General features: G+C 34.9%; 1 protein-coding gene and 1 long non-coding RNA gene across 2 annotated transcripts; both read right to left on the bottom strand.

Annotated features, from left to right (window-relative positions):
• Positions 1-5,813: 5,813 nt before the first annotated feature.
• Positions 5,814-16,147, bottom strand: LOC109185631 (PHD finger protein ALFIN-LIKE 6). Its single transcript, XM_019335592.1, has 5 exons — positions 15,751-16,147; positions 15,533-15,565; positions 10,045-10,273; positions 6,421-6,541; positions 5,814-6,331 (listed from the first exon to the last, which is right to left on the bottom strand). The coding sequence occupies exons 1-5, from the start codon at positions 15,845-15,847 to the stop codon at positions 6,056-6,058; spliced, it is 756 nt and encodes a 251-aa protein (XP_019191137.1). The 5' UTR covers positions 15,848-16,147; the 3' UTR covers positions 5,814-6,055.
• On the bottom strand, positions 11,229-15,519 carry LOC109185633. Its single transcript, XR_002055003.1, has 2 exons — positions 15,113-15,519; positions 11,229-11,739 (listed from the first exon to the last, which is right to left on the bottom strand). It is a non-coding gene; the product is annotated as an uncharacterized LOC109185633 (long non-coding RNA).
• Positions 16,148-23,866: the final 7,719 nt, after the last annotated feature.

Raw genomic sequence — 23,866 nt, 5'->3', positions numbered from 1 at the left:
TCTAGCGCCGCTCACCCAGCTCGCCTCCGCCTCGTCTCTCACTGATCGCCTCCGTTTTCCCTGACTCCACCTCATCGATGCAGCAGCCTGCAAGTAAAAAAAAAAAAACAAAACAAAACAAAACAAATCGGGCGCCTAGGCGGTAGGCATCCCCTGGGCGCCTAGTGATTTTTTCAACTTTGGGCATAGCTGAAGTTAACACATATTTTCACAACTAAAATTTAAATTACATAAGAAAAAAATATTAATGCCAAATAATTTGAAATAAGATTCACAAGTTTTAACAATTTTACACACACTAATAATCATGAAAAAAATTCTAGATGCTTTCATAAATGCAAAATAATCAATAACCGTACTAGTGTCTTCATAAATAAACAATTATATATAGTTTATAAAAATGAACAAATAATTTAAAATTAAATAAGCTTACAAACCACGTACCACATTGTTATCATAATAAATAATATAGTAATTATTAATAAAAAATTATAAAACAAAACTTATAAACATGGTGAAGCCATAAATCTTGATGACGGGGGACGAGAAATCAAAACAATTTAAATTAAGATAAGAAACATTTATAACAAAATATTAAAATAATTAATTGAATAAATAATTTGAATAAAAAATACATTATAGATCACACATCTTCTCTATTGATTGATATTTATAAAGTTTTTTTTTTTTTTCTGATTTCAAAATTTTTAGATTAATTTGAATACGATGACGCACAATAGAAACATCTAGACTATATTGACTAGATGATTCATAAATAGTAACTACCATACATTTTAAAATAGAGTTAATTCCACCAGAGATCTCTTGTCTTTGGTGACAATTTTAAATTTAGTCCCAGACTATCGTTTTTGTCATTTAACATCATAGATTATTATTTTTTGGACACTTTTAGTCATTTTCATGACTTTTTCTATTTTTAGTAAGAACATTTTTTTCTCTTCATATTTTTCTTTTTGTTATTTTTCCGATTTCAACCATTTATTTAGTTTAGGACTTTACTAAAATCAGTTGAAAAATATGGTTACTAAAAATCAGAGGTTACCTAAAGTTCTAAACTGATTAAATCAGTTGAAACCAGAAAAATAACAAAAGAAAAAATATAAAAAGACAAGTACTATTACTAAAATAGGAAAAGTCTTGAAATAGACTAAAAGTGTCTAAAAAATAATAATCTGGGATGTTAAATGTCAAAAATGATAATTTAAGACTAAATTTAGAATTGCCAACAAAGACAAGGGACCTCTAGTATAATTAACTCTTTTAAAATATATTTCATAACTGAATCATAAAATATAATTTATATAAATTAATTAATCAAGTTAAATAATTTTATCATACATAACTTATTATAAAACTCACAAAATACATGTTATAAATATTAGTGGGCATAGTATGTATTCCATCAGATTAGTTAATTATACTTAAAACAGAAAAGAAAATGATTAGATAAGGCTCTGTTTCCCTCCTCATCACGTGATTGATTAGTCAAATGAAGGATTTAAGTGGGTATTTGAGTAGTGCTAGTCTTTTTCCAAATTAAAGAACATGCTTAGCTGCTGTTTTGCCTGCAAACAAAATGCCATTTCACATGTAGCCTTCCCACTCCAATAATCATGTCTTAACATCATGGATCTGCTACCACGCACTACGTCAAAAATAATCAATTGCAATTAACAAGGAATTAAAACTCTAGTTCATCCACAACTGCAAAAGCTAAGGAATATATATATATATATATATATATATATATATATATATATATATATATATATATATATATATAGACACACACACATGATTCATAGTGAAAATTAAAGGTTTGCATGTTAATTAATAAATTCAAGAACTCAAGATTAAACACATACTTCAATTTGTATTTTATATTTAGAAAAACGAGATCTAACCATTTTTCATAATTATTTACAATATTATTTCACCTCAATGGCAAACACTTTTGGAGTCAAATAATGATGGAAATAATTAAAATGAGGTCTGAATTAATTAATCCAAAATAAAGATTGAAAACGAATTAAGACAAAAGGACAAAGGAATGCTCGAAATTTCCCAAAAGGCAGAATCTCCAATCCCAAGGGTCTCCACACCCCGACTCGACATAGCATTTGGGAGGATGTAAATCACGGTGATTCAATGGCTCAGTAGACAGAGCTAAATGCCGGTGCACATAAGGGATTTGTCCATTTTAGGCATAATAATCCCACACTGACGTTGCCAAGATTCAAATTAAACCTTGTTCTCTTCTCTCAAATACTGCTTATTGAACTAGTGAATTTGGTATTACATATCAGAGATTGTGTGTTCAAAATGAAGAATGAATGTCCCCAATGAGACATGTCTTTAGCTATCTATACAATAGGTCCATTGTCTATGCTCAGGAGTCAGGATGACACTGACTTTAGCTGGGCTGACCCCAAGGTTTGTTCTCAACTCTCAAGTCATTTTCGGATCCACTCAAATATGAATACTTTCTATCAACATCTAAAGTGTAATTGAGAAACTAGAATATAATTTTAATTGAAAAAAAATGCTACTTCAATGAATTTTTTACAATTCCAACTGACACAACTACATAAACCAAGTGTCATATATAACTATAACTATAAGCATTTAGTAGTCATATAAGTCATGCTAATAATGCAATATATCAACATTACACTTATAATTATTGGTACCTAATTAAGGAAAACAACTTCGTAACAAGTCCTTATACTATTCTATTCATTGTTACACTAAATGGACTTGATGATCAAGGTGATCCCTACACATACTTACAAATTGGCAAAAAAAAAAACACAATGATCAGGACAAAATATTTTCATTCTTGTCCGTGAATATACAACGTTGTTATCCAGTATAAATGCACTAAGTTTAACATGATTGGGGTCATTAGTCTTAATTTCCACCAACCATTTACAATGTTAAATAACGCCATTATTATATTGATGACAATGACTTCTTATTTCTTAACCTAGAAAGAAACTCTTAACTTAAGATCTAAAAGTGCGTTTATTAAAAGGGATGCAAATATGTTAGCCCACGTTATTGCTACGAAATCATTAGACGGTTCAGGGTTGGGCATGGTTGAATATTTTAATTGTATTTCTAATTTTATTTCTTGTATTGCCGGTTTGGACCTTTAAAAATAGAAAATTAAAAAAAATAAAAAATAAAAAATACGTTTACTTGTATATTTTTCTAATTTGAAAAATAAATAATGGAGAATGAAAATAGAATAAAAGAAAACTAGAGAACTAAAGTAAATACTGCAGCATAAGCATGGTTAGGAGTATTTCTCAAGTGTTAACCTTGATCCCAATTTTTTAGGGTTCATAGTTTCCATCAATTTAAGAGTTGTTATAATTTGTTGTTAGCAATTATTATTAATACACACGAGAGATTGTAATTATATTGTTGTATATTCATACTCACCCATAATTATAATTATATATTATAATACTCGTTATACTATATACGGAGAGAATATTGTATGCACTTTAAAAAATTTTATAATTGAATTTTTGGATGTATTTTATACTGAAATATAAGTGAATGTTTAGTAACTTAATTATATTTGAATTTGATTGGCTATGCAATAGTCAAAATAGTCACAATCACACAATGGTTGAATTAAACCCAATGGTGTGAATGTGATTTGAAGAGCTATCCATTCAAATATTATTGACATAACATTATAATATATTGAGATAGACATGGATGATGAGCTGGTGGTGTCCCCAGATGATTCTAAAACAAAGGGAAAAACAACTAATTAAGGATATTATATATATCCATCCAACTTTTTGGTTCTCTGTTTTATGTCCTGAGGGAGCATTCCTTTTGTTTTTTTGCTATTAGTTTTAGTTCCATGCACATACTTCAAAGAGGATCAAGACAGCCCCACCTGCAATTTTTTTTTTGAGAAACATAGATTTTTTTATTTTTTATTTTTTAAAGCTGAGAAACATAGACTTAGTTCATTTCAGAAATTAAATTAATAAAGTATTAAAAATAGTAGGGGAGGATTGGAGAACAACTCTAACCAGCTAGACATAGAAATTAATTTTCTAGTTAATAAGTGTGTAATCTGATTCACGAATCACTTAAGAAACGACAAGCTTATAAAAAAAAAAAATTCGTTCATTAATTTTTTAATATCACTAATGACAAGGTAAAAAGAAGAACAGTGGCGTATTGAGTTGAGACCCTAAACCACATGAAGAGAGTCTGTTTCAACCTATAGGTTAGTGAAGTTGTGTAATTTAGTCCAGTTTAAGACTTTTCTCATAACAACTGTCTCGGCTTCCTTGGCCGGCGCAAAAACAACTTACTATTTTAATAACATCTCATGCTTATATTGTAAAATACTTTTTATTTATTTATTTAGTACACCTGACATGGACGGAAGATGTACAAAGTAAAATTTGAAGCTTAATGTACTATTTTGACAAGTAACTTTTCACAAACTTACACCTTTATTTATTTGTTTTTACATACAAAGGAAAAGGAAAAAATAAATATCAATTATAAAAATTTGGATCAAATAATACAAAAGAGGTCAACAAACAACAATGACTAAACCTCTGTGCTAACTAATCTACCAAGGGCAGACTCCAAGCTAAGGTTGGGTGTGGCCTTGACCCCCACCCCTTTTAAAATTCTTTAAGCACCCTATGTTTTATTTTGCAATTAGGTGGTATATATATTGTATGTAAAATTAAAAGTGAGTATGATAATATGGTAATACAACTCACTTTTAAAAGTGAGAAATATGGATTACTTAATATCCTATACATTTAAAAATGGATTAATACTACAAGAGTAATGAGTAAATAATACTCCCTTCGCCTCATATCATGTTTCTGATTCAGTTAATGATGCTTGAGTTAAATTATTTTGAATTCAATTTTTCATAATATTAAATTTAGTATGTGTATATAAAATTTATATATTTAGAAATTATATTAAAATTACTATAAAAACTCAAAAATAAATAATTTAAAAATAATTTAAAACTAAAAAAGAAAATAATCAAATAAGAAAAAAATCAGTTTGTCCAATGAATATTATATAGAGCAGGTAAAATGAAACAAGAGATTAAAAAATTGCAATAGTGATGCTACACACATTGGCTAAAAAATTTCCGCCTACTTTCCCACATAACATGACAATAGTCAATCAATCCATAGCACCCAATAATTATAAATCACATCGTAATGAGAAAATATTATGAAAAACTTTAGGGGTAATAGCATTTTCCTTACAAAAGTGATAATAAGGCCTGAGTAAATATTTAATAATAGTATTGCGTGACACATCATTTCCTAAAGGCAATTTATATTGTACACCATGGCGCACATTGCATTGTGTGCCCTGGTGCAAAATGAAAATTTTATTTTTTCGTGTTTGCTATTAATTTAAAAAAAAAAAAAAAGATTTCATGTTTTAAAAATGTATATAATTGTATATTAAAATATACATAATTGTATATGAGAATATACACAAACTTTTAACTATTAAACAAAATTGCGTATTCGAATGTACATAATTATATAAAAAATGTATATAATTGTATACCAGAATGTACATAATTATATAACATAACAGACATACACTCTATTGCGTTAATTCTCCACACAACTTAACAAACGACGTCGTTTTGGAAGACATGAGGCGCACAGTGCTATGTGCACCGTGGTCCAGGGTATAACGATTGTTTCCTAAACGATGCAAAGATAAGCATATAGCATAAAACTTCCCTAAGAAAAGAAAAGGAATTAAGGCAAGGTCCACAATAAAGTAAGTTTGAAGAAAGACTGGCGTTTTCAATCACACGGGGGTAACCACAAATTAAAGTTAAAAAGGATTATTCAACTTAACTTAGTCTAGACAAAGTGAAAAGCAAACGCAACTAAAGTTGACAACCAATCAGCACATACATTTTAACTTAGCTTCACTTGTTTTTACTTTGTCAAGTTATGCTGAAAGTTCTACAGCTTCAACTCTCCATTTCCAGACTTTAAGCTCTAGCTCTCTTGTTGCTGCAACTAGGGCACTTGTACTGCTTGATATGCTCCGCTTTTGCGGGCGTAATCTTCACGCATTTACCATGGAACCATCTCTCGCACACATCGCAGCAAATCCAGAATTCATCGTTCGCGTAATTGTCACCGCAAGCTCCGCACAGTGTTGCCCCTTGTTCCTCTTCTTCTTCTTCCTCTTCCCCGCTCTCCCCGTCCTCCTCTTTTGGCTGAGACAACTTTGCTTCCTTGTGGTGGGTCTCCGGCTGCCGGGACTGTGAGAAGAAACCGAAAAGAAAATCACGATCGAGATTCAAACGAAGAAATGTGAGAACCAAATTTGAGAGAATATTACAAACACAACCTTTCCGCTTGATTTACTTTTCCGGTTGCTATTGTTATCAGCATCCCTAACCTGCTTTGCTGCTCCTGTTACAACTTCAAATACTGTTGGTAGCTCGTTTATCATTTGGAAAAGCCTCTTCCTGCATATACAATTACCAAACAATTTCAGACCAATGTACCAAAGCAACAGAGACACAATTCAAGATAGAATGTAGCGGAGTTAACATTTTCATTTTTAAATGGACATATGCTCAGAATCACTTTTATTAATGTTGTTTATAAGTCAAAGACAAATCCAAAGACCAACATATAAGCATGGTGGCTCACAACGAAGTGCCGTTGGGGTTGAAAATCTGGTAGAAGGAAATCCAGAGGCACAAAAATATCGTTACCAGAAGCTCAATACAGGATCCATTATGGCTACTTATAAATCATTTGAATTAACAAACTCCAAGCATCAATCGAAAAAGGTTCAACTCCTAGAAGGCAAGAAGCTCAGAAAAGAAAATCTAACATGGAGCTGAAATGTATTCCCATTCAAGTAGTTGAATATGATTCACAGAAGGCTGCACCAAATACCCAAATATAGGCCGGTTCCTCTTCAGCTGATTTGCCTCCGACTAACTAAATTTTTTAAAGACCAACTATGCACTAGCATAAACCTAAAAATCTAAGGGTGTGTTTGGTTCACACATGGGAATCGGAATCGCAATGGGTATCAAATACTTGGTAATGGTAATGGGTTTTGGAGAAAGTATTTAACATGTTCGGTAGTAGGGTGGAATGAGAATAGTTACTAATAGTAGTGCTTGAGAATGAACAAGGGAATGAAACCCTTATTTTATTTGGGTATGGGTTTTTCAATTGATGGGGTATTCGAAACCCATAGCAGTGTTCTAAAAACCTATCAACCAAACAATAACAATCACTTTCATACCCATTCATATGGACAAAACCCATCAACCAAACACACCCTAATATTATCCCTCCACAGATTATACACACACAGACACATATATGTAAAGATTCAACCAAGCAATTTTACGAGGAATTACACAATACTCAAGTAAAAAATGTCACTGTTTTCAAGGTGTCCTGTTTTCACCTTTCCAACATTTTGTTATCACAAGCTAACAGAACGTATTCGGGGTGAATCTAAATCCAATCAGCCAAAGGAAGATTCGGAATTTCCCATCCACACCAGCCTCCCCGCATCCACTAGGGGTGTGGGGATCCAATCCAATCCACAAATGGTGGATTTGGCGGATTGGATGCGGATGGGACGATGGATTCTAAGTTTTCAAAGATAAATTAAATTATAATATAGTAATTCAACTATTTAAGCATTCAAAAATAAAATTTCAAACATCCCATTAAAAAATTAAAAAATTTATTTAAAAAAAAAAAAAAAGGGAAAAGGATCAAATACACCCTTGAACTTTACTCAAAAGTGCAATTAGGCCCTTGAACTTTAAAAAAAGTGCAATAAACACTCGAACTTGTCATTTTGGTGTGTTTAAACCCAATAGCCGGTTATTCACCTGGAATAACCGGTCATTTAAAATTCCGGCGACATTCCGGCGAATAAAAGTTCTGGCAACCATAAAAAAAATTAAAAAAAAAAAAATTCAGGCGGCCTTCTCAAACGGATCTGGTATCCAAACACATTTAGGAACAGATATATACAGCACCGAATTAATAGATAAGATCATTTGTTCTGCTTTCTTTTAGTGTAAGTTGTGTTACCAGAAGAAGAATGGCAAGTGTTGCTCCTGTTGAGGCTTTGCGATATCCTCCTGACCGCCACAAACGATCCTTCACCGCCTCTCTCCTCCATTCTCCCCACACCACACTGTCGTCTTCTACCGTCACACTCGTCTCTAAGTGTCTCCTGCGATCGAAGCAATGCGAACAGTCAAGATTGCAGCAGATCGAATTGCAGACGCGAATTCATCATATGTGAACTTGACGAGAAATCTGCGGCTCCTTCCTTTCCAGTTCAATTCTCCCAAAATAGCTCCCCTCTATATCGCGTTAGAGTCGTGCGAGTTCGCCCTAGTGATTCCTATTTTCCGGCGAAAATTTTGATTTGTACAGTTCTGCGCTGGGGGAAATCTCTGAGTAGATTTGGAAAGCGGAGAAGATATGGGCGGAGCTGCGCTGTTCTGCACTTCTGCTCTACTCTTTTGGTCTTTCCCTGTTAGTTGAGCTATTTTGCTTCTCCGGCAAAAAAAGTCACCGGAAATTGCTTTTTTGTTTGTTTGTTTTTAACGGGGTGAACAGTGGTTAGCGGCAGTCAATGTCGATAATTTTACCTGTAACGTGCTGGTTACCGGTAAATTAGACTTATTTGACTCATTTTGACAAGTTCGAGTGTTTAATTACACTTTTGAGTAAAGTTCAAGGGTCTATTTGACCCTTTTCCCAAAAAAAAAAAAAAAAAAAAAAAAAAAAAAAAAAACAACAACAACAACAACCATCACTACCACCAAATATCCAATTTAAAAAATACAGATATTCAATTTTTAAAATCAACCCTAACTGGCTATGTCTACTATGTTATAAAAATTAAAATTGTTAAGACATTATAAATGGTAGGAATATATTTAGCATGATATTAGAGATTAATGTGTATATTCTTAGGGATTAGGTTCCAATCCTTACCTTAGTTAGCATATAGTTTCTTGTATAAATATGTATATTCCTTAGTCTGAAATATATGAAAAACATATGGAGTTCTTCATTTGACAAAAATAAATTAATGAATTACAATTGAACATTTGGACTACAGGCAGTGGGCTTGTGAGCAAGGGATTGAGCTATAATACATATATAACAACGTCATTTTGGTAGCGGATCGGATATAACGGATTTTGGTAAGCCAAATTTGCATCCAAGCCACTAGTGGTGGATTTCTACTAAACAGATACACATCCCATCCACTATTGATGGATGCAGATTGGGTGGGAGCAGTTTGGCGGATCTATGAACACCCCTCATAACTATCAAATTCAGGGAACTGGTAACTATGTTCTTTCTTAGTCAATTTCAGGCAGAGAAAAGTTAAAAAATGAAGGAATTCAAATAAAAAATAAAGGCTTACATAGGTAGGGAAAGAGTGATTAAAAAGAACTGTCATTTTTGTAGCTGCAAACAGATACCAATGCATGAACTAACCAAAAAACTGATCATTCAAAAGGATGAAATTTCTTGATGTCAAGCAAATTTGAAGCCTTGAAGGACAAGTAAAACAAATAGGTAAGGCATGAAATACAATGTAGGCAAAAGGAAAATTTGTTTTAGGGGCACAGGCACCGAATTTATTTTTAAAAAAAATTTAAAACATTATTTTTCCAGAGGACAAGAAGATGAGGACGAACAAGAGAAAAAAATTAAGAATCTTTTTGTTCTAATGAAGAGAATGACAAACTCTTAAACTCAATCTGCAGACATAAAATATAAGGGAAAAATGCACAGAATATACATTATCTTTCAAAGAGCTAGCAATTATCTTCCCATGGATTCATGGAATATGAGAAAATGAAATGTGGACAAAATAGCATTCATTGTTACATACACGAGACACAGGAATAGAGAAAAATAGAAAAACAAAAAAGCATAGAAACTAAATAAATCCATTTACCTTTCACTCTTGCCAAACCCGAAGCGTGCACCAAAGTAGAATGCAACAGAAAGCAACCAAGAATCACTGTGAACAGCTACAAGTGAGAGCCAATCCTTGTCTTGCATTCCATCCCTAGCAAAGTTTATGCCCAATGCTGGCTCAGGAAGTTCAGGAGGGACCTCTTCCACCGGGAGGTTGACTTCCCATGTCTCATTCGGAAGCCCATATAGACACAAGTTCTCCTTTTCTGCATAGAAAACATCAAATGGTTCAGAATCTCTTCATTGAAGTACAGATTCCCTTTTTCAGTGCATAAAAGCATTTCCTCTCCTCACCAAGGGGAGTAAATAAATATTGTTACTGAATGGACAATTTGACAGAATGCAAAGAGTCCCCAGACAGGAAAGCAAATGCACAATAACAGAAAGCCATCAGATATGACACCAATTTTTTTATTACGGCTACTCTTCCAAATCAGAAAAACAAATGAAAACAATTTTTTTTAAATGGAAAAAATTAAATGGCCAGTAGAACAATATGTACTCTGTAACAGACCAATTCTCTCTCATAAACAACCTTTTTGCAAGACAAGTAGGATCTGTGGCATCATCTAATGTAAACAATTCAACTGGCATTAGTTCAGAACAACTCATGCTAAGAAAAGCCTAGCAAGAGGCCAGAAAAATCAAGCTCCCTGTATCTGATCTTAACATGCTGGTGCATAAAATATATATGAGAAAGGCATTATCTTTATATGGTATATTTGCAGCTTGAGTTTTGTATGCCTTGGAAAGTGCTAAAATCCTGGGAAAATAACATTGCCATGTTTGGTATGTATGTTTTTTTCTTGGGAACTGTCATTAATTTCAAAACTTACCCTTTATGTATGAACAAGACATTCAACAAGGAAACTGTTTTTATTTTAATTTTTACATTGTATTAACAAAGAAGCTATTTTAATGTACAAACTCTTCTGTAATTTAGTTTTTGAACTTAGCTAAATTTAACTAAATGTACTTTTAGTTAATTGGACTTTGATGAATTAAGTAAATAACAGAATATAAAATATCTTTTGTTCAGCCTATTGAAGTACATGAGATTGGAGAGTTGAAAATGTCATAAATAGAACTTATTCTCGCATAATGTCACAAAGCATTTAATCCATTTATTCTTACACATTGTAACAAATCATTAGTGCAGTAACAAAGCATTTATTCTTACACATTGTAACAAATCATTAGTCCAGTACAAAGGAACACAACTCATCAAAGCAATTCTCAAGAATGGAATAAAATCAGTACGTGACTTAAAATTTGTTTACTAGAAGTTAACCACTGATTCCACGTTTCTTGTGCCAAGTTATCTCTCCATGTAGTTCATGCATTCGAGGTTTAAATGTATTGGGCCACATCAACATTTTGCCTAATGATTTTCCTTGTAAGAAGCTGGCTAATACATCTTAGTGTTTCCAATGCATACGCCATACAGAATCAGATTCAAAAACCATCCTTCTAACATAATTGTCTAACGGCATGTCTCTCATAAGTATTAGGCTTTTATCTCTAACGATTTCTATTTCCAGTGGGAAGTACAATAATATCTTACTACAAATACATTACCTATAACTAGTATATTACAAATCTGTATAATTAATGCAAAAGCAGCTACAAGCATTGTAATTTCCTCTTCAAAAAAATCCTTCCATTGTGTGAACTATAACATAGAAAATTAAAAAATCATTACAAAGAAGTTAAAAATTAAGCATAGGCAGGTAAGATGAATGAACTAAGCAACTATATGGTCAAACATAACTTGCTATCAATATGTCTACAGATTCAAGACACAATAGAAAGCTGCAAAACTTTGAGGGAAAATATAACTTGTTAGTTGTTATACACAATGTTGTAAAAATCGGCCTAGGTGCCAATTAAGCACTAGGCACCCCTGGGCCGATGGGATTTCATGCCTAGGCACCCATTATGCAGTCGGCTGACTAGTAGGCCTTGGGGCGGCCAACTCGGCTGAGTTTTTTTTTTTTAATCGGTTTGTTTCGCTCAAAACGATGTGATTTTGAGCGAAACAAACCAAATTTAAAAATCCCTAATCTGCTAAAATCCCTAAATGAGAGAGACATAGTGATGCCCGTCATGACTAGATTTGCTTCTTCATTCCTTTCTTTACAAAGTTTATCCGAGAAAAAGGTTGAATTAAGGGCTATGTTTACTAGCAATGAATGGGATGAATGCAAAATTTCCAAGAAAGCTAAAGGGGAAGTAGCCTACTACCTACTCAGCCGTGTTGACTATGGAATTTTGGCAAGGTGTGATGGCCTGTTTGAAGGTTTTTGCACCGTTGGTGAGAGCGCTCCGAATTGTTGATTGTGATAAGAAACCATTAATGAGCTTTGTATATGGTGAGCTTATGCGAGCAAAAGAAGAAATCAAGCCTGCCTTGGTCGATGTCCCAAGGAACTATGAGCTAATCGTAGAAATTATTGAGGCAAAATTGAAAGATAGGTTAGACATTCCACTTCATTTAATAGCATATTTGTTGAACTCTTATTACCATTATAAGGATCCTCAACTTCATTTAGATGAAGTTGTAAGCATTAAAGTTATTGATTTCGGTGATACTCTATTCTTCAATGATATTGACATGCAAAATAAGATATTAAGTGAAAAGTTGCCGAAACATAAGGAGGGTATGTTTGGGAGATCTATTGCAATACAAGTATGTGAGGTGAATGATGACAACTTTGATCCCGATAAGTCAACATTTCAAATAAAATTTTCAAGTCTTTAATACATTATTAATAATTAATAAATCATATTCATTATTAAATTTGTAATGTAGCAAATTGGTGGTCAACTTTTGGTGTCACAATCCCACCTAAAAAGAATAGCCATGAAGATCATTTCTTTATTAACCTCTAGTTCTTCGGGGTGTGATAGAAATTAGAACACATTTGAAGGGGTTAGTAATTTACACTTTTACAACTTGTTTTTTTACTAATTATTAATTAGTTCGATACTTTGTTATGTTCATTTGTTGATACTTGATACTGAGAAATTTTGAATATTTTCATGTTTTGTATTGAAAATACATACAAAGAAGAGAAATAGGCTTGAATCAAATTGTCTCAATATCTAGTTTTCGTGCAATTTAATGCCAATTTGATAAACAAGCACAAAAAAGACAAAAGTATTGAAAGGTTGCTTGCTAGTGATGAAACCTAGCACGAGATTGGATTGTAGATAATGTTGAAAATTATGAACTTGAGTCGGAATTGGATTGGCAAGTTATTAGTGATTTTGTGGGAGTGGATGAAGCATTACAGCCCCCAAGAAGTTGTAGGTTGAAGAGCATTGATTTTAACACTTGGTTGATTTTAGAGTATTTTTAGCACATGAAAAGGTTGAAAAATTTTTTTACACTGCCTGTTTTTTTTCTAGTTGCCCGCCTAGGCAGCGCCTGCCTATCGGGCGCCCGATGAGCACCTAGTACCTTCTACAAAACTAGTTATACAATGATATGATGAAAAGAACTAGTAGGCTAATGCTTTCTTGAACAAAAATAAAATAACTATGTAGCTTTATGTTGAAATTGAGGGACTGAAAGGCCTAGCAGGTGGCGAATAGCCACCACTCACCAATTAGGCAGAAGCAAAATATTTGAGAAACCAAAGAAAGAGAGAATACAAAGAATATAAGATTGTATTAATATAAAATATTACAAAAGATTGCTTCTCTCCATTTATTGAATTGTATAGAGATTCTATAAAGGAACATGGTTAAGCCCACTCCACTGAGGAATAGGACTAGGGTTTCTACTATTCAACACTTTCTATTGTTTGTGGATTTCTCAAACTCCAACAACAAAAGAGGCAAGCTTTGAAATACAAGATTCGAAAGGAATTTATTGTGCTAAAGCTAATAATGCAAAGATGGGCTCATGAGAGTTAATTCATGTCCAAAATTGCTTAATTTTGTATCAATTAATCCATTTGAAGGTTCCCCCAACAAATCTACATGAAACTCAAGTGTATTATGAATACTACACTGATATTGTAAAACTGTAGTCAAATTAATTAAAATCTTGAAGTTTGGCAACTTGTCTCATGAATTCCATAAATTACACAAGTCCATACATTGATACATATACTCAATGCCCATCACACAATGCATATATAAGGACAGAGGAAAACTGACCTGTGGTGATGAAGGAAATTAATTTTTCAAATGGCATTAGCTTTTCTTCTATAATTCTACTTTACTAAGGCTTGAGGGGATCAAAATTTTCTTTGGTGAGTGGAAAGATAGAATCTCACCCCACCCCCTCTCCTCTCTCCCAAAGGAATCACTTTCTACCAAAATAATGGAAAGTGATTCTAGAATGAGGTTACTTTCCAGAGAAAAAATTATATCAAATGTGTGAATCACTTTCCATCCAATTTAACTCCATGAAAAGTGTTTCACTTTCCATTATACCAAACACCACATAAATTCTTTGAATGCCACTATCAGAAGACCAAAATACTATTTCATAGCCCATCAAACAAAACTACCCCAACCACTAGTCCACTACCAGGTCATCACCAACTTGCTATTGATTAAGTACCGGTTGTACTAAACATAAGTTGGAGAACACCAATAAGACCTTAGAATTAAAGTAAATCAAATTTCCACTGTTTAAACAGGCATGTCTTCATAGGAGTAACACCAGTTGGTATAACAATATAAGTCCAACTAAAGATCTTTCAATATAAATAAATATGAACAACCTGAATTTTCTTTGACAAGTAAATAACACCGACAACTTGAATTGTGCACCATCTTTTTATAAAGCTAAAATGGGCATAATGAAGATCGTTTTCCTCCATAGCAATTAGTTCATATTTCAACTAAACGAAATGCATGCATAAGAGATAAGTCCTCTTATTCACTATCACAAGTAGGCATGCTAAAATCAGGTAAACAAATAGCAACCAACAGGACTCCAATAACAGATGCCAAAAGCTAACAGGACTATCCAGAATCCAGCATGGCAGCAAATAAGCCAGTAAATAGGAAATGGATAAAACAATTACTTATTTCAACTGTTTTGCTTAGGACTCCAATTAGGATACAAGATTCTTCTTCAACCACTTAATTTGAAGTACCATCAGTCAGCCAAATAATTATTCTTGGTGAGAAATTCTACAAAAGCAAGAAAATAAACTAGCATTTGTAAAAAAACAAAAAAAAAAAAACAAAAAAAAAAAAAAAAAAAAACATCAACCATACAAAGCACAATGCACCCCAAAAGTCCACACCATTAAGTATTAAGTATTCAGACAATAAAGTTGCATCGCATGAAATGCAAAAGACTATATATTTCAGTTTAGTGTGAACAAAAAAACAATCACAGGTCTCTAAAATTAAAAGCACCAGTCATATTAAGGAAATCCAATACAACAAAAAGAACAGTAAAAATTTTAAAAATTACATTTAAAAAAAAAAACACTCACCAGGATCACACTGCTGATAGAACTTTTCAACGTCTGCAAAAAGGAAACAAAAATCAGCAAAACCAACAAAAAATAAATAAATAAAAATTCAAGTACCCATAGAAGCACGCAAACACCTTCACCAACAAACAAATACGTTCTTATTACACTTATATTATACTATTAAAACACAGTATAATCCGAAAAAAAGGCAAGAAATGATAGAAAATAAAACCAACCAGTGGTGAGCGCTTTAACTAAGCCAGCCCTACGGCCTTTGAAATCGTTGAACACATCCTCCACAGTCCTGGATATCGGCTGCGGAATTCCTTCCATATCCCCCGAGAATTTGACAATTCGACAAAAGGTGAGCCAAACCCCCAAATTAAACCTCAAAAATTGCAACTTTGGGTACCAAAAAAAGAAAGTTAGGGTTTTCCAGAGCTAGGGTTTTCTTCTTTTACCTGGACTAGAACACAAAACGCACATAATAATAAATACAAATATAAAATTTGTATATGCGTGAGAGTAAAGGAGCAGAAATTGAGAGGAGAGGGAAGTTGGGATTGAAGAGAGAGACAAGAGGAGAGGAAACAGCGGGAAGCTAAAGGGAAGAGGGCATTAGTACGGAGTATATATTGCTGCCCTTTTTGGGAAGGTCAGCTTATCCTTTTTCCTTTTTTCTTCAGAAATAAACATTTTATTGATTATGACATTATTATATCCTCTTTTTTCTTTTTATAATTCTATATATTTCTTTAAGAGCAAATACTAATTTTAGTCCCACGAGTAGTAGTAAAACGATAGTTTTGGTCCACATATTTGATTTATACTAATTTTCATCCACAACTATTGTTTCAGTGTCAATTTTCATCTAAGAATATTGTTTTAGTATCAAAATTCATCATGTCAGTCACCCATTCGTTTAAGACATACCGAAATATGAAATTATTAAGGGTATCTTCGTCTTTTTCAAATTAAGATCCCAATTTGAATATGAATAAAGAGATTTAAGCCATAAGATCGATCTCAATTCGTAATTCTCCTCCTCAAATTAAGGTCGGATGAGGAAGAGAACTGCGAATTGAGATCGATCTTAGGGCTTAAATGTAACACCCCGTGTTACGGCCTGCAATCCCGGATTAATTATTTAATTAATCCCGTTAATAATAATTAAATATGATTTAATTCGGTTAGGTTTCCCTTCAATTAATTAATAAGGGTCCACCATGAACCGTGGACCCTTGCCTAAACTAGGGTCTTAAGCCTATTAGGAATAAAGAAAGTAAACCTTTTACTATTCAGATTATGATTAGGATTCTCTTTAAATTAATTAATATGGTCCACTATGGACCATGGACCCTTATCCCTAAAACAAGCCCTTAGTCCTATAAGGAATAGAATTAGTAAACCCATACCATTCAGGCCCTAATTAGGAGTCTTAAATATATAAATAGGGATATAGGAGGCACCTAGATCTTTCACCACAATAATCTCTCACCACACAAGAAGTTCCAAGAATCCCCTTAGGAGGAATCAAGAAAGAAGAAAGCTTAAAGAAAGACCCTTCATAGCCAAGGAACCAATTAAGGCTAAGAGGTAACCCATGTCTCAACAAAACCTATTTTCATAGCTATGATTCCCATCTTAGGATTTCCCCCATATTCTTGTGTGTTGATGATTCGTTATAATGATCTTGATAATTGGTGTTATGATTCCATGGGTGATATTGATGATGAGAGGTTCTTGATGATTATATGGTGTTCTTGATGTTCTTGATGATTATATGATGTTCTTGATGTTTATATGATATTCCTACCGAATCTTGATATTAGAAGATGAATTGTGTTCTTGTTGATTTAAAAATAATTAGAACCATAGGTTATATCGTGGAATTCGTATGGTATTATTCTTGGTAGATTGGGTGGGAATTTGTATGTTTGGGTGTTGATTATGTTTAGAAAAGCATGATAGGTTATGTGCCGTATGTTTCTTGATTTTGATCCGTTAATTGTTTACGTGTGTTATCAATTGCGTTTGAAAGTGTCTAAGCATGGTTCCGGGTTCCACGGTGGTTCCCGGGGCGTTTATTTGTGAAGAAGAGTCAGTGGGGGGTAGGTGGGGGTAGGGGACCCGCCACATACCCGCGGCTAAAAGTGGCATCGCCGGCAGCGGACAGCCGGCGGGCGGGCAGCTGCCCGCCGGGCACCCGCTGCCCGGAATAGTTGCCACCGGCGGGCAGCCGGTGGGTGAACCCTCACCCACTGGCTACCCGCTGGTTTGTACCCCACCTTGGGATTTTGGCTTCCCCGTTTGATGTTCCCCCGACCCCCGTGGTGTCCCAACGGACTCCGTCTATCGTGCCTATGTCTAGTTTGATATTTCGGGTACCGTTCGTAGGTTGTATGAGTCTTATATATTGCATGCTAGTTGAATTGGTATCCCGTTGACCTAGGTGAAAGAAGTATGAACCCCTTAGGATTATTCTTAGTATGTGAAGGATCACGCATAGGTTTTGTTATACGTTTTCTCCCCCTTCCCAATGTGTTAATGTGGGTTGCGTGTGCTTGCTATGTGTTATGTGTGCATGATACCCCAATTCGGTTGCGATCGGATTGGTTATTCCTGAGCTGCGGTTCAGAAGCTGGCTGAGGTCAGATTTACACTCTTGGGCTGCGGTCCACCGTTTGGTTGTGATCAAACGTTTCTACATGAGCTGCGGTTCATATTTCCTGGCTGCGGTCAGATGACATACTCTTGGGCTGTGGTCCACTGTTTAGTTGCGATCAAACTATGATGAGCTGCGGTTCATCGGTCGGTTGCGATCGACCCCTCCGTGTTGCGATACGGGGCAGGGTGCTGCGGGGCCGTGTCAGAGCTATATGCGCTGACCCTCATGTATGGGCATGCGATTGGTCCTGTGGCGCCAACAAAGTGTGCTATGTGATGAAATATGGATGAGTTGTTGTTATGAGTGTCTTGGGGATGTGACTATGGGATCTATACTGAGAATCGTATATGTTGGGTTATGATTATTAATTGTGCTTATCTTACCTGTCTTGCTTGTTGTAAACTGTATATGCTGGGTATAACTGCTGTCTGTGCTTAGCTCTATCTGTTGAGTCTACCCCTGTTTTAAAAGCTAGAGTCTCGTAGGATATATCTTCATGCTTCGAAATGGTTTTTCGTATAACTATATATATATATATATATATATATATATATATATATATATATATATATATATATATATATATATATATATATATATATATATATATATATATATATATATATATATATATATGTATTGTATTTCAACGCGTTGGAGTGGGTTACCAGCATCTCTCGCTGAACAGATATATTTGGCTTTCAGGCACAGGAGAGTAGGCACTGGAGCGCGCTAGAATCGTGGAGCATAGAAGTAGATAGTTTCCCTTTCGGCCTGCGTGCCACGGTTATGCATTTACTTTGTTGAGGATATTAGTTAGTTAGCCTGTGCACCTGAGTTCTCTAGCTCAGGTGTGGCATAGCACCCCGTACTCTTTATATTATGTTTTGGGATTTAATGAGATTTTACCTTCTTTATATAAGTTTCAAAAGTTTCGAAAATCTGGGGTGTTACATTAAATCCCTTTATTCATGCTCAAATTGGGATCTTAAGTTGAAAATGACGAAAATACCCTTAAAATTTTTAGATTTCGGCATGTCTTAAACAGAGGGGATACCACGTTATGAATTTTGGTGCTAAAAAAATAGTCATGGATGAAAATTGGTACTAAAACAATAGTCGTGGATGAAAATTGGTAGGAATTAAACATGTGGACTAAAATTGTCATTTGTTAATACTCATGAGACTAAAACTGGTATTTTCTCTTTTTAAAAAATAAACATTTATAGGATGTTTGGTCCGTACAAAAATGAATTCCTTAAAATAGACATTGTTTGGCAATTAGCCGTTAGCGGTTAGCAAATATCGGATTGTATTAGCGGTTAGCAAATAGCTGATTGTGTTAGCAGGTTTGACTAGCGAATTGTGTTAGCGATTTGTAAAAAGATGTTTGGTAAAATTAACTGTTTAGATTAGCGGTTAACATGTAAAATGACCTAAATGGTAGTATACATATAATAATAATAATAATAATAGTAATAATAATAATAATAATAATAATAATAATAATAAAAACAAAATTATATATAAAATAAAAATTGAAAAATAAAAAGAAAAAAACAAAGTGGAGTTACTGATGTTAGATCATTTTTATCCCACATCGGTAACTGAGGAAGAGGAACTCTTTGAGCTCCTCTATATAAGAGAAGCATGGCTTCTCTTTTGAAGTTAAAGAGCCAAAAGGTTCCTTCAATTAAGGAGCCTTAATTTCTCTATATATAGTTATAATAATTTTTTTTTAAAAAATAATATATAGGTTGTAACTTGATTCAGCTCTCTATAGTCAATGCATAATCTCATACTACCGTCTTGAATATAACCTAGTTTTTGAAATGGGAGTAATGCCTGGTACCAAATCCACGGTGAACTCTACCTCCCTTGGTGGGGGCATATCGGGGATCTCCTCGAGAAAGACATCTAGAAACTCTAAGTCTTCAATAGTACAAAAAAAATTTTCGGTTCGTTGATGGTGCCTCGGGCTCCTCAAGATAACTTTCTGTTCGCCACACAAAATTGAGCCTTGTATTGACCCAACCAATCATACCCAAAATCACTTCCACACCATCTAATCCAAACTGGATTAAATTACTTGGGAAATCTACCCCGTCAATTGTAACCGTGACGCCTTCGAACATCCGATCACACAACTTTATCTCTCCCGATGCTACCTTGACGTTTAACTTTACTTTGGTGCCGGTCGACAAGCCCAACTTTTCAGCAAACTTGGATGTTATAAAGGAATTGGATGTTCCCGTCTTCCCGAATCAAACAATACGAAAGCTGGCACTGACTGTACAAGGAAAGTCCCGGTCACCACGTCACTGTCCCCAACTTGAGCCTTACTCATGGCGAGGATCCTTCCTTGCGGGATTCCAGTTGTTAAGTCCCAGACTTGAATGTTACCGCCTTGGTTCCAATTCCACGATTGAGGTACTCTGCTATTACTACGGCTGATTCTTGTAGAGGTGCCACTCCTAATCCAACGTTCCACGGATCCTCGAGTGTTCGGGAGTGAGCCAACACCAGATACCCTCGGCTTACGTGAATCAGTTACATCGTCTCCCTTGCTCTTTCTTTTGTTCGGCTCTTGAATTCCCCGTTGAGTCTGTTGCACGGGTAAAGATCAACAGCACAGTTGTAAGCTTCACTAAAAGTTCTTGGCTTGTGTACGGTCAAGGCATTCCTAGCCTCAAAGTTAAGCCCTGTCGTAAATTTTCAACCTTAGTTGCCTCGGTAGGTACCAAAACATGAACAAACCGAGCCAACTCTAGGAATATCTTATCGTATTCCAACACCGAAGATGATCCTTGCTTGAGGTAGAGGAACTCCTCATACATTGCAGCCCTTACATGAGCGGGGTAAAAACGCTCACGTAACTTGTCTTTCAAACTTTCCCAATTGAACTCCGGTTCCTGCCTACATACTGGTCTTTCCTGAACCCACCACAAATCTGCCTGATGTCCAAAGTAGAAAGTATCCATCTCCACTCGACGATCCTGTGGACAATCCACTACCTCAAAAATCTTATCAAGGGTCCGAATCCACTCCTCTAGTACAACGGGGTCCTCTTCCCCTGCAAAGATCGGTGGTCGATGTCCCGACACTTGACACGCTACATCCCTATTCCCGTGCTGATTATTGTTGTTGTTGAGGAGAGCGTTACTCAACGTCTGGGTGATTTGAGTCAATTGCTGCAAGTTCAGAGCTAACTGTTCGTTGGTTGGTGTCTCCGGGGTCCTTGCCCGATGCCTTGGCAGAGCCATACTCGGATTCTACAGAAGCACCACTGGTTACGGATACAAACTTATCAACTTGCACCCTTACCTGGTGCCTTAACTAAAAGGGCTAAAGCTAAACGAAGAACAAAGCTTAAGAAACACAACAGGATGTGATAAATAAACTCACAATCTCACAGCGCAAGCTAAGAATCCTATATCTTAGATACTTAAGCACTTAGGATATTCACTTAATGTCTTAAAATCACATTCATAAAGCACTATCCTATGCTCCAACCTAGGCTTTGATACCAACTGTAACACCCTCAAAACTAAGTATAATTTTCAAGCATTTAACTTAAGAGATATAGATAAAAGAGTCTAACTACTATAAATAAAAACGTTGCGGAAGCTAATAATCAAAACGTGGGGATGTTATGCTACATCTAGGCCATCAACACCTAGATGCACATGCTAGTCTAAATCTAAATATCCAAATGTCATAAAGCATCCAACAAGGCTCACAGGCCAAACAACTAAATACTAAAAAGGAAGTTGCTAAGACTAGATAGTAAACTCCAACTAGCGCGCTCTTATACTGACTAATCTGTACCTGAAATCATTTTAAATAACCGTTAGTGATAATGCTAAGTAACCCAACTCCAATGCGTTAAAATACATATACATATACTTTATAATTTGGAAATCATTTTGAGACTTGGGAATACATAAGTATATCTCTAAACAACTCTAATTTTATAAATCACAAGGAATAGAATCAAGACTGGACCATTCAAGGAATGTACTCAACAAAACCACTCAATATCATAAGGACATCAATAGAGATCAACTCGACGAGGCAATTGTAACGAAGCAAGGATAGTAAGCAAGGTATGATAAACACAATTATCAACAAGGCAATTCTCATCATGCTATGCAAAGCAATCAAACAACGAGGTTCCAAGTCCTCAAAAGACATAATCAACCAAATCATACACTGCGGAGTCATCACAACGACTCAAATCAATGGGGACTAGTGTGGAGGGCTTAAATAACCAACGCGGGGTCAAAGACCCGATTCCAGGATTCCACAGAGTCATCACAACGACTCGATTGAGGTAAGCGGGGTCATCGCAACGACCCGATTCATAACATCGTGGGGTTAGAGTACCTGGTCCGAAGACAAAATATATATTTTTTCGCGGGGTCAAAGACCCGATTCAAAAAGGAGACAGACCCTAAATCTTTAAGTGTATACACCTGTAACACCCCACTTTTCTTAAACCTTATTAACAAACTTAACCTTGAAAGATAAGTTAATGCAACGGAAAAAACTTACTAAACAACTTAATAGAGGTGTTACCGCCACAATCACCCTTCACGGTGATTGCACAGACAAACGTTAAACAAACTAAATCATTTAAGTCTTACTAATCATCAATCAAATTAGGGGATAAGACCCCAGTGTCCAGCTGTAACAACCCAAAATTTCATTTTATAAATCCGGTATTAAGAAATCCCAAAATAGCCTTTTTCACTCCATTAAAAATTTTTGCGATCAATCGGTGTTTGAATAAAATATTTTCATCACATTTTAAATTAATTCTACACCAAAAATGGATTCTATTCGAAAATTCCTAAGTTTTCGGGTACTTCGCGTACCAAGATTTAAATCGAGAAATTTATCTGAGTGAGATCGGGAGAATTCAAAAGGATTTCAAACAAGTGTTCATCCAAATAGCTTTTTGAGAAAATTCACTTTCAACCCAAAGTATTTAAAATAGCATTTCTAGCCTATGGTTCATGTTGCATGGTGGACCACTAGACATCCAAAATCCCTTTCCTGATTCATCTTCTAGCTTATGAAATTACTCCTTTGGCCTCAACCAATCATTGATGATCAACCTAGGGTTTTGAACCCTATATAAACCACATTATTCCATCTTGATTCCCTAATATCTTTCTTTGCCTCTCCACACATTTTTGTCTGCCAAGAAAAGAGGAGAAAACAACATCACAGTAAGCTCATTTCATCCTTAAATCCTAGCCTTCATTTCTCTTCTAGTTTCTTTAATCTTTGAGGTTCTAGGCTAAGGATGTATGGTGTGTTTGGGAAGTATAGGTGGTGAAGGAGGCTCAAGCTAAATAGAGAGGAATAAGAGATCCAAGCTAGAAGAAAGACTTCAAGAGGTATAACCCATGGATTCCTCTTTAAAATTGGCTCTGTGAAGCCTTAGTTTTGAGTAGAAATGAGTAGAAACTATGAGTTTTTGATGTGTTCATGCTTAGAAGTGATTTAGTATTTGTTTGTGAGTTGTTGAGATTGTTTTGAACTTGTTTGGATTGGATTTTGCAGATGAAAAACCATCTGTGCACAACACAGTGTGCACCAGATCAGATGGACGACCCTAGCTGCGGCCCACCAGGAGGGCCGCCGGCTAGAGCCGTAGTGGCACGGGACTAGGGCAC

The sequence above is a fragment of the Ipomoea nil genome, unplaced genomic scaffold, assembly GCF_001879475.1.
Source record: "Ipomoea nil cultivar Tokyo-kokei standard unplaced genomic scaffold, Asagao_1.1 scaffold1334, whole genome shotgun sequence".
In the NCBI taxonomy this organism is placed as follows: domain Eukaryota; kingdom Viridiplantae; phylum Streptophyta; class Magnoliopsida; order Solanales; family Convolvulaceae; genus Ipomoea; species Ipomoea nil.
This window is presented reverse-complemented; position numbering and strand designations above follow the sequence as displayed.

What these genes read in the sequence shown, in the direction of transcription:
- LOC109185631 (XM_019335592.1), bottom strand. Translation starts at nt 15,847, where the DNA reads ATGGAAGGAATTCCGCAGCCGATATCCAGGACTGTGGAGGATGTGTTC. An exon ending in AGTTAAAGCGCTCACCACTG is followed by an intron (nt 15,566 to 15,750) that starts GTTGGTTTTATT and finishes TCCTTTTTGCAG; the next exon opens with ACGTTGAAAAGTTCTATCAG. An exon ending in GGGTTTGGCAAGAGTGAAAG is followed by an intron (nt 6,542 to 10,044) that starts GTAAATGGATTT and finishes TTGTATATGCAG; the next exon opens with GAAGAGGCTTTTCCAAATGA.